The following is a 14189-nucleotide window of genomic DNA, read 5'->3' on the forward strand; positions in this document are numbered from 1 at the left end:
AATCTCCTCGTCTCTGACAGAGCATATTAATGGCACATAATGAATTTACTGTCACAAGCATTTAACAGTTTAATGGGTACGTAGTTTTATCAGTATACAAAATGGTCTTAGATGGTCAGTGCAGTTGTTCTGGAGTGATCACTGTATCAGGAAAAGGACACCGCACCAAAAACAGAACATGAGCTTTCAAAAGGTCTTTTCAAACAGTTTCCTTCTTTTCAAACAGCTTTCAGCTCAGGAGAGAAGAACAGCACTTAATTACTGCATCCCTTGTACATGAGATGTACGACATATACCAGGTCATCAACAGGAACTGCAAAATGCAAAGTAATACGGCCAGCCCCTTCTTGTGCCACTGAAGAGCAGCGTGCAGGGTGAGCACGAAACGCAAAAGCATGATAACTGTTGCAGGCAGTCTCGCTGATTCAAACATTTTCTTCAGTTGTTTCACGGGTCCCATTAAAAGCATGTACTGGCTAATGCAGCAGTATTTCCAAAAGTATAAAACACTGCAAAAAGCTTTATGCCTCCAGGGAGCCACAGCAATCCAGTTCCAAGGATGGAGAAGAAGATGCCACTGACGAAGCATACGGCAAACCACTTCAGCCTGGTGTTGAAACTAAGCGTAGAGGCATCGAGGACCTGCGCGGTCAGGCCCTGCTCCTGTCGTCCTGGCTGCTCAGGACCCGCCGCGGAGCCCAGCCCTCCCCTCTATCCTGCATAGCTGCCTTTTTTCAAAGTGTTGTATTCTGAAATAAGCACTACTTGATCTGAGTTTTTTTTTTCCTGTTCACTAGATTTAGCACTGAATTAACTTTTGATTTATTCCTCAAGTTAAATACTTCTTCACAAGATGAACATTTGTTACCTCTAAAGACATTCAATCAAGCATCCTGTCAACTACTTATCAGCTACAAGTTTCTTGACCACAGATCTCTCAGGTTGCCTGTTAAATTGAGTGAATAACATATTTCCCACCTACCCCATATAGTTATTGTGAAGATAATACCAGACACATGAAAGCTCTTCATAGACCGCTATGTAAGAGGATGCTCTTCTTACTGGTGCCTCACACTCTGCAAACAGTTCTAAAACATACATTTGTTCTGGTGCCAGTATGTTCATCTCCCCTAACAGGCTGCTCACTTCAGGACAGCAGAGCCTGGGTCATGTTCGGCTTTATTTCCCTAGTGTCTGACACTAGGTCTCACACATAAAAAGGCTCCAGTGTTTGTTGAATGAATAATTCAGTGTAGCTCCTTGCCTTTCCCTCAGACTATATTTAAGAAATGGATGATACACTTGAGATTATTCAGTTAAAATAGGCTCAGAAGTCACTTAAGATTCTTTAAGTATGTGAGTAGTTTGTCATCAGGAACCAGCTGTTCTTAATGTTCTCTGAAGGGACCAGAACAAATGGCTGATGAACTCAGTCAGTCTGAACATGTAAAGGTTCTTAACCTTAATGCTGTGGTCTTAACTTCGGCTGTATTTTTAAATCACCAGGAAAAAAAATTTTAGATTACCGAGGCTGAGGCCTCGTCCCGGGATGCTGAGGCCTGGCATTGATAGTTTTAAAACTACCCAAGTGATTGTAATGTACAACCTATGTTTGTTGCAGAACTCTGGGATTAGACTTTGAGGAACACTGTTTTAAAAGAAATCCTGTCTAGTTCTACAGGTACCTACATTAGGTACCGTACCATAGGAAATGGGAAAGAACGTGAGACACGCTCCCACCACAGTCTGCATGGAAAAAAACGAGCCATCACTGATCTGAGAGCAGTGGAAAAGCAGCCATCAATGTGAGCTGAGCTATGAGAGGTCATGAAAAGGTGGGCCTGTGCGGAGCCCCAGACTTTCTACAGAACCTGTTAGACATTTAGAAGTTTATCATAGAAATAAAAAACATGAAAGGAGGTTAAGTGTTAGTTTAGCAAACCAGCCAGTTCCAGCCAGAGGGCCTAGCCAGTACAGAGGATCTGAAGGCTTTGATTCCCAGCACAGAGAGAGAAGTTAGCTGTGAAAAGACACTGTCTGAAATAACTGATATTCAAACTCCAGTGAGTGGGCAGTTACGAAATGGGGAAAGTTGATGAAAGAAACAAAATAAAGTTGGTGAGATAGGAAGGGTTTTAAGGTCATTGTCAAAGGGTTTTAAGGTCAGGCTAAGGTATTTCAGTGGAATCCAATAGCTGATAGTTTCTGGTCAAAGGATATGCTATAAAGAAAATGTATAAGAAAGATTAGGGCTTCACTGGTGGTTCAACAGTAAAGAATCTGCCTGCAATGCAGGAGACATGGGTTGGATCCCTAGATTGGGAAGACCCCCTGGAGAAGGAAATGGCAACCCACTCCAGTATTCTTGCCTGGGAAATCCCATGGACAGAGGAGCCTGGCAGGCTATATAGTCCATGGGGCCACAAAAAAGGTGGACATGACTTAGTGACTAAACAACATAAGAAAGATTATTTTAGAACCTTGGGAGCTTATAAAAAGGAGAAATAGTACAGACACCTACAACAATCTCAGGGTAGGCTGATAATTTCCTATGTTAGGGAGACTTGGTAATGGGAAAGAGTGGTTTATAGAATTGCTGATGAAAAAGATAGCTGTTTACATTATATTAAACATAAATGCATTTCAGTCAGAAATGAGTTATGAATATTGGAATTCTGTATTGTAATACTACTTACTCTATGTCTGGGAATAAGGACCTCTCTTGTTTTCCCAATGAATATGAACTGCTGTCACATCTTAATCTAGTTCACAATTATATAAGAGGTTTTAAAAACAGATGTCAGTTTGGTCAGGGTCCAGGTCCCTTTTGAAGAATCACTTGCTTACTTATGTTTATAATTCCACACAGTCTCATACAAAAAAGAAAAATAAACTTACCTGTTTGTGGGCTGCACCCCACTGGCCTGTGAGCTTTTTAGCTGCCCACCTGTGAGACCAAAGAACCCGGAAACAGTGACAAAGTCACCCAAGATGTACTGTATAGGGAATCTTACCAGTCAAGCACAAGGTCGTGGAGCGACACCCTACCCCACAGGCAGATGGCAGGCAGGAGGCAGCAGAGTCTTAGCTACCAAGGCGGAGAAGGAGGTTACCATTTATGGGGGAAATTGATGTCAGACTGGCTCACCAGTTAATAGGAGAACCAGCAGAGGAGCAAGTCTCTGCCAGCCCCTCAGGTAACAGTCGCCAAGGGGGCAAGACTCTCCCCTTTGACAGCCTCGCTTGGTGGAGTGGTTCTGCTCTCAGCACTAGAGTAGTCACTACCTGGGACGGGGGCACACATGCTGTGGTTACTGTTGAGGCTCTGGGGCTGAGCGGGAAGATGGGTCGTGTGGTAAAGCAGGGACTGTATCGAAAGCAAGAGAACCACCATCTGGAAGGGCCTGACCGTACACCTGTCAGACGCAGCCTCTGTAGAAATGGAAAGCCTCCACATTTCCATAACACTAAAATCAATGTTCTTCCTTGAGAATCTGATCTTATGTAAAATTTTTAATTAATGAGAACTAAATATTTGTCTTTGCCTTCAGCTGAACAAGCTCTAAAATTTTCATATGTAAATGATGTGTGTAATTCCAAAAACTTCACTGCTCTTGTTGGCCAATTCTATGAGCAGCCACAGAGTGGATAGTATTGAGTTATTAGTACATACAGGGCTATAAACTACCAGACCTTATGTACTTGAATTAAGTCTGTATAATAAGTCTGCGTGTGTATTCTCATAGGAGACTGTAAAATGTGGGCATGCTTTCAATTCATGCAGTCTGTGATTTATGAAGGCACACAGGTCAGGAGTTTATTATGCTGAAAATCATAATAATTGTTTTGTTTTGCTTTTTAAAATGAAGTGACCAAAGCATGTTGAAAGATAAATGGGAGAAGCATTTTGATTATGTTTTTATTTCAATTAAAGATTAAATATTATTGCTGAGTAACCAGCCATGCTAAATAGTGTAATATTAAAGCTGAAGTAGTTTGTAAGCTGATAGCCCCTTCTTTCCTCTGGGTTTAGGTTTGTTATTAATCAAAATGTTGGACTTGTTTAGTGCAGTCGTGTATGAAACAAACAGTTGAAAATGACAGCTACTTTAATTTACAGCTTTCTGTTTTTTCAGATTTGTAGGAAAATCTGTTTCTTTTTGTGGACTCTTGTGGTATTATTCACATGTCTAGATTTTATTTCTTAACACCAAAGCCAACTAAATTCAGTAGTTGTAAGATTCTCTCATGACATAGAAAGGAGGGTGCCTTGTAATGGTTTTACTTGACAAATTCTGATAAAGTCATTTTTGAAACATGGACAACCCCTACTAGAAGTACATAATACAAAAAAAAAAAAAAAAATCTGTCTTTTGGGACAGAGAAAGGACTAATTTTTAAAATAGAAGAATGTATATATAGAAAGGTATTAAGTTAACTAGGATAGTGGGGTTTGTATTCTTATATTAATATAGGAGTATCGAATAAAATTGTTTTAAAGGGAATATGATTCCAGCTATTTTCTGGTTTGGGCTTAGCCTCAGCACAAGTCATTTGGAAAGCTGCTGCGCACTTACCGAAGTATAGTGTTAGGGTCTGGGTTCCCCACAGCGTGTGACAAGGACCTGTAACAGGACAGTCTGGCCACACTTCTAACCCTAGTCCTCAGCAGTGGTCTCACTCACAGTTTCTGAAGAGCACACTCTGTAGGGAATGCTGCATAGATTGTAAGGAGCATCAAAGAAAAAGAGAAAGACCACCTCTCAGCATCTGGGGAAAAAAGCATATTAAAGAGCGAGCTTGCTTTTAGGCACAGTCTCTGAGCAAAGGAGGTTGCAAACCTTATGCAGAGTTTTGGGGTTGGGGATGGTCTCAGGGTTGATCACAACCTCCGAAGCACCACTATTAAGGAGAGACCGCTGGTAACTAATTGGCGGGCTTTCTGAAGCATGTTCACTGGTGTGGTTCTGCCACTGACTGGCCAACTTTCAAAAGCATGAGGCTGTCACTGATTTTTTGGCTTTCCAGAGGTATATTTACTGAAATGAGTTACCACTGATCATTTTGGCCTGCGCAGGCCATCATTAATTGATTAAATCCTGTTTGATCGATTCAGTCTGGTTCTAATGGTCCCTTGCTACCATGGCTAATTGCCTTTTGCTAGTTGAGGATTGTTTTATTCTCAGATGCTAATACTTAAAGAGTGTAGAACATTGAAAGCATAAGAAAATCATACTCGGAGGATTCCATCTAATAAGCAATAATCCTATAATGCACTTTCTAAATAAGGCTGTTTCCAAGGTTAAAGCCATACAAGTATAAAAAACCAGCAGTTCTCATGTGTGACACTGTTATGAAATCTAATGCAAATAATATATTAATAATAAAGTACAGAAATGCAAATGTGCTTTACTTCAGTTAGTAAATTAGACTCTGCTGCTGCTGCTGCTAAGTCGCTTCAGTCGTGTCCGACTCTGTGTGACCCCATAGACGGCCTCCTACAAGGCTCCTCTGTCCCTGGGACTCTCCAGGCAAGAACACTGGAGTGGGTTGCCACTTCCTTCTCCAATACATGAAAGTGAAAAGTGAAAGTGAAGTCGCTCAGTCGTGTCCGACTCTTCGCGACCTCATGGACTGCAGCCCACCAGGCTCCTCCGTCCATGGGATTTTCCAGGCAAGAGTGCTGGAGTGGGTGCCATTGCCGTCTCCAAAATTAGACTCTAGGTCATCCATATAATAATATCACTTGTACTCATTGCATTCTAATAAGCTTTTCTGGGAAAGAAGAGGTGTGAATGGTGGTAATACATAGCTTGTCAACTCGTGACAGTCAACCCTACTGAATTCTTTGCAATTGTTGTATCACTAATATTGTAACATTTCATTTTGCTCACAAAATCTTTTTAGAATCCTTCAAAAATCTAAGTATATCCATGGGAATTCTTAACACAAGTAAACTTCACCCTGCATTTGTGGTACTGCAGGAAGAAAGGGTATGGGAATTTCTGCTAGTACCTATCGCCCAGTCTGCTTATAGAGGGAAAAAGAAATCACTATAATATTTGGATTTCATCTGAAAGTTACAGCTGACATGTGGGGAGTGTTAATCCTTTAGGCAATTTAGCCATATCTGCTGTGATAAAGAAAAGTGCTGGGTATGCCTATTTTACAAATTGCTTAAATATCTACTGAGAAAAAGAAGCCTTAGTAGTTTCACTTATGTATCAAAACACTGAACTTTTTTCTTTCCAAATTTATTCAGCTGCCCTAGAATCTGGTTTGGGACTTCCCTATTTATTCCCAACACCTCCTAATGGGGGCAGAGCTAATCACTTACACGGTTCTGTGCTGCTAAGCATGGCCAACTTATGACCACTTAGGATTCAAGCACATGTTGATACCTTAAGACCAGTAAGCATTTGATAAAGTAGGGAAGCAGGGTGGTTAGATTTGTTGTAATCAACAGTAAGAGGAGGAAATTAATTCATGGATCTGTGCCCAAAACTCAGTTTCTTTTTGTACAATTTTTTTTTAAAACTCAGCAACTCCCCAGAAAAGGGAGTCATAACACCATTTAAACAGGAGTTTTCTGAGCACATTCCCTACTTGACCCGTTTAACTACTGCAAACAAAACACATCAGATAGGGCTGGTTTCCTGTCAGGGTTTTGCTTTGCAATCTGGCTCACCCTGGCTCAGTGAGTGTGCTCTTTAAAGGAAGCTGACAGAATGTTCTCTGAGTTTAGTTGAAGGAAGACTTCTGGGTAGAACTCTTAACCTCCCATTAGAGAAGGAACCTCAAGTGAAGTCTGAAGCACAGAGACTCACTACTAGAAATACAAACCAACAAAACAAACTCCAGACATGTTTTTCAAATTTAAGTGTTTTCTGAGAAGTTGGTTTCCATGTGGTTTAAGCACCAGTAAACAATAAACCCATCTTGATGTTTTGTAGCCTTTTGGTTCATTATGCCAAGACAAGTGTAGTGTAGAACTTCTTTCAGTTCTTATGCCAAAATCAGTGAACCATCTCTCTCCCACTTTAGGATGTCGCATGTACTTCAGTTTGAGGATAAAAGCAGAAAAGTGAAAGATGCAAGCATGCAAGACTCAGACACATTCGAAATCTATGATCCTCGGAATCCAGTGAATAAGAGGAGGAGGGAAGAAAGCAAAAAGCTGATGAGAGAGAAAAAAGAAAGAAGATAAAATGAGAGCAATGATAACCAGAACTTGCTGGAAATGTGCCCACAATAAATGGCCTTATAATAGCCATTGTTCCCAACAGCATCACTTAAGGGTGTGAAAAGAAGTATTTTTGAACCTGTTGTCTGGTTTTGAAAAGCAATTATCTTCTTATGTAAATTGTGGAATGACGTAAGCAAATGCTTTTGGCTACTGGTATATGTTTTTTTCTTTTTTCTAATTGACCTTTTGTATTGCTAAATCTGAAATAAAATCACTTTCCTTCCAGTTTACATATTAACCATTTGCAGACCACGCAAGCCTGTTTGTATCTTTTTACCCTAAAATCTGTGAAGCCTTTGTTTTCAAGATTTTTTTTATAAAAGTTTTACAGGAAGAATATTTAAGGGAAACCTCCTTGGCATTCTGCTATCTTTGAAATATAATTGTTAAATTATGTAATATAAAGATTGGTAGGTTTGTTTTGCATATAAATATCTAAAAATAGCCAAGTCAGTAAGACTTCATCGCCTTAAGTCTTCAGGAACCCCTAAGTGAACGCTGACACCCGCGTCTAGGTCAGTACCTGGGCTTAATGCAGTCCAGACACGACCACACCACGTAATACCAGCCAAGCTCGCTGCAGACCATGGCCCGACACCATCCTCCTGCCCTTCTCAGCACAGCAGCAGCAGGAGCATGTACAGAGGCCCCATCCTGGCAACAGAACTCATTAAGAATTTAGCCTTTTATGACAATCGCTCATGCTATTTACTCTATATTATCTATTTAGTCAATATCTTCTAGGATCTGAATGCCAAAATTATTACCACAGGTTAACGCTCAGTTACCTAATAAAACCTTACCAGCTACATATTTTCAGATAGTGTCTCATCAATTCTCTCTTTTGAAGTGGAACCCAATAGGCTTTCTTTATGAAGCTACCAGGTGGCAGAAGTGATAAAGAATGTGCCTGCCAAAGCAGGAGATGTAGAGAGATGCGGGCAGAATCCCTGGGTCGGGAAGGTCCCTCGGAGGAGGGCGTGGCAACCCACTCCAGTATTCTTGCCTGGTTTTCCACAGAGGAGCCTGGCAGGCTACAGGCCTTGGGGCTGCCCAGAGTCGGACAACTGAAGCAACTTGGCACACACACGCAGGCTTTCTTGACAGCAGTTTCTCTACAACATAGTCCCAGACACTACAAGTGTAGCAGCAGCAGCCTCACTTCTGGCCATGTTAGAAAAGCAAATTCTTGCCATACTACCCACCACCACTGCCTCCATCTAGACTGAATGTGAAACTTTGATCATAGAGAGCTTGTTAAACAACCTTCCAGCTTCACTGCTGGTGATCCAGTCTTTGAGACCAGCAATATCTAGTGAAGTTTAAAATGTTCATATCCAGTGATCCAAAATTTCAAATCTAGGTCTGCCCCCTAAAGAAATTCTCACACACTGCTCAAGGGAACTGTACTAAATATACATTGAAGTATCAACCAAAGACTAAGTTATTGTATATCCATGCTGCGGAATACTTTGTAAGCAGTAAAGATCAATAAACCAGACCTCTGTGTATTAGTTTCTCTTAAAAATAATGTGAGGAAAAGGAAACCTCCCATATAAAAATGTAAAATGTGCAACTCACGATTATATATTATTTATGGATGTACACATGTAGCAAAAGTATAAAAACAAAAAAATAGTGTTTACCTCTAAGGAGGCAAAAGGAATACACAGGGAGATTCACTTAGGCTTGTAATGTTTGATTTCTTAAGATAGATAGATGTTGGGTAGTCAATCCTCGCTATATTTTTCTCTATACATTTTGGTATGCCTGGAATATTTCATAATTTATTCTTTATGATCATATCTAGAACCTGGGGTGAGAAGACAGAAGGACAATCCCTTTCTTTTTTGCACAGAAGTAGGACAAAGTTTCAAAGAGGAGAGGGATATGACAAAAGTTTTCTGGGAAACAGATGCAAAGTCACCAAAAAATAAGCCAGTGTTTGGAAATGTGCCCTGTCTTTCCCTCATCACTGTAATAGCAGTTGTATTACAGAGGTTCACAAAGCAAAAGGCTCTTTTCTCAGCTCACGAAGTCTCTGTTGGTTACTGTTGAAAAGTATTACCACTAGATCTGTTTGTATTGAAGTACCCCATAGGTTTTCTCTATCATTCCTCCAAGACTGTGTCCACCTAAAACAGTGGTTTTGTCTCCAAAACAGAAGGAACCTCAGGTCTCTGGGGTGCAACCGGAAGACTAGTATTTATAGGCTGAAAAAGAGAACTGAATGACAGAATTAAAACAGGTTGGCTGAGTGCTCCTTATGTTGCTTTAACTGCAAGGAGCAGAAAGATCTGAAATTCTACAGAGATTAGAATCTAATCAGAATTTCACCATGATAATAAAACTGACTTTGAACTTAACCAAATAATAGCAGTAGCAATTTTGAAAAGCTTAAGAACGTGGTTAAACTGTTACATATGATATTAAATGTGCTTATAGCAAAATCTTTGGAAATGTCACAGGAACATGTTTCAGTGCAGTTCAGTTCAGTCGCTCAGTAGTGTCCGACTCTTTGAGACCCCATGAATCACAGCACGCCAGGCTTCCCTGTCTATCACCAACTCCCGGAGTTCACTCAGACTCACGTCCATCGAGTCGGTGATGCCATCCAGCCATCTCATCCTCTGTCGTCCCCTTCTCCTCCTGCCCCCAGCCCCTCCCAGCATCAGGGTCTTGTCCAATGAGTCAACTCTTCACATGAGGTGGCCAAAGTACGGGAGTTTCAGCTTTAGCATCAGTCCTTCCAAAGAACACCCAGCCAGGACTGATCTCCTTTAGAATGGACTGGTTGGATCGCCTTGCAGTCCAAGGGACTCTCAAGAGTCTGTTTGGGCCATGCAAATTGCAAAAAAAGAAAAAAAAAGAATTCAAAGAAAAAAGAGAAAATACGTAAGAAAATTAGCCTTTATAGTTCATTCTAGTTTTACATTTATTTGGGCTTATTTTTCTCTATATGCATCCTCTAGGGATGTGTTATCCTGAAACAGTGAAGTCTGGTAGCCTTCTTGTTCACTGTCTTTGGTGATGCTGGACATTGTAGAGAGCAGAGACAAAAGCAACTCCCAGCAATTTTTTTTTCCTCATTTTCCTGACAAGCCATTTTTTTCACATTGGTTAAAGCTTATGGCAAGGTCAAAGTTAAAATTCACTCTAGACCTCCCCTTTCTCAATAGGTAATTGAAGAAATGCAGATCTCTAGAATTCTTAATGATATAATAGCAAAATGCACATTATCACATGCCTGCAGCTCTCTGTATGCTCCGAGGCCACGCAGTCAGTAATACGTCTGCTGCCTCTAAAAACAGGGACACCATAGAACAAGGTCATTAAAAAAGTGTGAGGAGATAAGTGGTTTGCTGCTGTTGTTTTTAGAACAAGTTCAATAAACTATGGTGTCCTTATCAACTGTCACTACCAAGTCTCTTGATAGGATCTGACGTGTGAGGTACATAAACCTGTGCTGTTGTATCACTGTGGCCTGAGTGAAAAGGTTAGATAAATGCAGAATATTGCCCCAACATGCTGTTTAATCTTGGTGATAACAAGAAAGAAAATGGATGTGTGAAGTGAGTTACCATTGAGGGTTGTATCTGTATAAGCAATTTGTATATACGGGGTGTAGAGAAGTTAAGAGGGGTTACATTCTTTGACACCGTCATTCACAAAAAAAAAAAAGGGAGGTCTGGTGTCTCTATGGCTTTGACTCCTTTCCAGTGACTACAGTTTATCCTGCGATACCACTTCTGCTTCCTAGAAACCAGGAGGGTTTCCTGTCCCATATATATTTTATCTCCGTTCTTTTAGCTTTTAATTAAGGCGAAATAGGAGCCATATTTTAAAGAAATCCTTTCTAATAAGGATTCAATGAAATCCAAATTCCTAGAGAAATAAAACAATCTTAACAAGACGAGTATTAAAAGTCCCCATAAGAAGTATGCTTGTGGAAAGAATAGTCATTATTCCTCAAAATCTTCTTTGCAAAGCCATACTCGAACATCTTTGTCACAGGTTCTAAGGGCTGTGCTAATCCCTGGGCAGTTTTCAATGGTGCGCTGCTTAACTGGCTCCGTAAAAAACAGAAGGCAAGCAAAGCCCTGATTTGCATCATTTGCCAACTTCTGTGGTGTAAATACTCTCACCGTGGCTGATTTCAAGCCACCAAAGGTAGCTCTCGGCTACAACTGGTTATTTTTCCCATTCTGTTTCATTGCTAAACAAGAACTTCTACAGTAACTCTTGCGCTGGCCCTAAAGAACTCACAAAGGTTTTTAACCTTTTTTCCAAGATGACAGTCTTCAGGGGTATTTCTCTTTTATGTGATTACTTCAGACAGTTTGGTGAAGTTCTAAACTGTAGCAACATCTGCACCCTATGCTTTTCATGATGAGTTTGCATCTTTAGGTTATCTGCTGAGAGAGTTTTCTGAAGTCACTTGGCTCACATTTATTTTTCCCTCTGCTCATCTTTTTGCCTCAATTTAGTCCAAATCTCACAGAATAAAGGGGGAGGGAGAAGGAAATGTAATTACATTTCTTTGAATTATTTTCTGTAAGTGATAATGTAGAAATTCATCATTTAAATTTTTTGGAAGATATTTTGGGCTAAGGTTGGAGAATCCTACCTGGAGAGACCACCAGCTTCTAAATGAAATGCAGACAGGAATCTGGTCTCTCTCTTCCACATCTGCTGGGGATTATTCCTTTAAGGTTAGATCATGATATTAATTCACATTACTTGATCAGTAAGAACATCTTCTGAAGGCTTTCTTCACAGCACCAGTCAAAAAGAAGGTGTTCTTAATCTTTTAGAAAATTGTTATTTTCTCATTCCATGATGCCAGAAATGATAATCATTGCTGCAGTTCCAGTACTTTTTAATAATCAGGATAATTTTGAGAGCAGAAAACTCTTATTTGATTTTCTCATTTGTTTTCTGATTAATATAATTGGAGCTTTGTTATTCAAATGCTTCAATAAGAATATATTTGAAACAAAGGGCATCATGTATTGAAAACATATTTGAAATGAAAGGCATCATGTATAGAAAATAAATGACTACTCTAAAGTAGTATCTATTCTATGGCTAGTTCTCACTGCTTATGAGTAAATTTAAAATTTGTGAACTACCTTTTTTTTTGTATTATGTGTGTAAATTGTTCTTTAATTTGCAATTTTTGAGGAAATATTTTATTTAGGGTAAAAGGAATGTGATCTCTGCTCTAAACTTTTATTATATTATTGGTGTAAATGAATACAGTAGTTAAGAATGGGTACTATCTCTCAAGCAACCAAGAAATTCATAGTGATTTTTAAATTAATTTAGAAAAGTTGTGCATGTGAGGTGTGGGTCCATTTCGGAGAGAAGTTTCCTAATGTCCATCTTGTGGATTTCATGTGTCATCAAGCCAGCATGTCCAACGCTGAACCCGTCTGCACCTCCGAGCCCTTCTTGCCCTGGATCTGCTTCTCCTGCACTTTCCCCCATCTTCCCCATTGGCAGTGAGACTTTTCTAGTTGCTCAGGCCAAATAGTTTGGATTCCTGTCTTCATCTCACACCCTGTATCCAGTCCGTTATGATAATCTGTTGGCTCAACCGTTGACATATACCCAGAATTTCACCATTTTTTTACCACTTCCCACTGTTACCAACCCTGGTCAAAGGGACCATCAGCGTTCGTATGGACACCTGTAACAGCACCATAACCAGTCTCCCTGCTTCCACCCTTGTTTCCCTAAAGTTATTAACAACACAGCAGCCAAGTGAACCCTTTTAAACATAAGTCATATTGTTACACTTCTCTGCTCAAAACCCGTCAGCATCTCCCCATTTCACTCACAGTAAAACCCACAGCCTCACAATGGCCTACGAGGCTCTGGAGGACCACTGTCCCCTCCCTCAGTCTCTGACTCCCCGCTTAGTACACTCCTCGTCACTGGACTGACCACACCGTGTGTGCGGTTCTGCATCAGACGAGCCAGATGCCGTCCTCTCGGGTGCTGTGCACTAGCCAGTTCCTCCGCCTGACCTCTTGTCCTCCACACCCAAGTCCCACATCTCCTTCAAGTCTGCTCAAATGGCCCTTTTCTCATTATGGTCTACAGTGACTCACTCAACTTTAAAATTGCAACCTACCCCACCCCGCATGCTCAGTTTCTCTACGCCTCCCACTGTAGTTATATTCAATGGCACTACAAACTCCTAGGCACTCTTCCTTATTAATTTATTTAACTCTTACAAACAACCCTATGGAGGAAGTACGAACTCTTGTTACCATTTTACAGGTGAGAAATTAAGCTTTACAGATGTTAATTGTTGTTTATCATAATCTCCCACCATAGAATGCCCTCCAGGAGGACAAGGAGTTTGGTCAGTTTTACTATTGATCCAGTGCCTAGAACCATGCCTAGCAAAGACAGACGCTTAATATTTGTTGAATGAATAACCCTCCCTCCAAAGAAAAAAAACAACAACAAGAGGATCCATTATAGAATTGAGGCTTCCCTGGTGGCTCAGACACTAAAGAATCTACCTGCAATGTGGGAGACCCAGATTCAGTCCCTGGGTTGGGAAGATGCCCTGGAGAAGGAAATGGCAACACATTCCAGTATACTTGCCTGGAAAAGCCCACGGACAGAGCAGCCTGGCGGGCTACAGTCCACGGGGTCGCAACGAGTTGGACATGACTGAGCAACCAATGTTATATAGTGTTAATCTGTATTTTATCACTTAATATTACCATCATAGCCTTGAAACTCCAGTCCTTTGGCCACCTCATGCGAAGAGTTGACTCATTGGAAAAGACTCTGATGCTGGGAGGGATTGGGGGCAGGAGGAGAAGGGGATGACAGAGGATGAGATGGCTGGATGGCATCACTGACTCGATGGACATGAGTCTGGGTGAACTCCAGGAGTTGGTGATGGACAGGGAGGCCTGGC

At 40.8% G+C, this 14189-nt stretch overlaps 1 protein-coding gene across 3 annotated transcripts in view; it reads left to right on the forward strand.

Annotated features, from left to right (window-relative positions):
- CWC27 (CWC27 spliceosome-associated protein homolog (S. cerevisiae)) overlaps positions 1–14189 on the forward strand; it is a 266077-nt gene that overhangs the window by 248358 nt on the left and 3530 nt on the right. The window contains exon 14 of one of the 3 annotated variants that reach the window (XM_010845516.1): positions 7045–8745. The exons of 1 other annotated variant lie outside the window; for it this stretch is intronic. In XM_010845516.1, coding sequence (XP_010843818.1) covers positions 7045–7207 — 163 coding nt within the window. In that variant the 3' untranslated portion in view covers positions 7208–8745. Of the gene's footprint in view, positions 1–226; positions 427–7044; positions 8746–14189 lie in introns of those variants that run through there. One more of the 3 variants, XM_010845517.1, reaches the window with a different exon arrangement.

Source organism: Bison bison, unplaced genomic scaffold (assembly GCF_000754665.1).
Source record: "Bison bison bison isolate TAMUID 2011002044 unplaced genomic scaffold, Bison_UMD1.0 scf7180017864218, whole genome shotgun sequence".
NCBI lineage: Eukaryota > Metazoa > Chordata > Mammalia > Artiodactyla > Bovidae > Bison > Bison bison.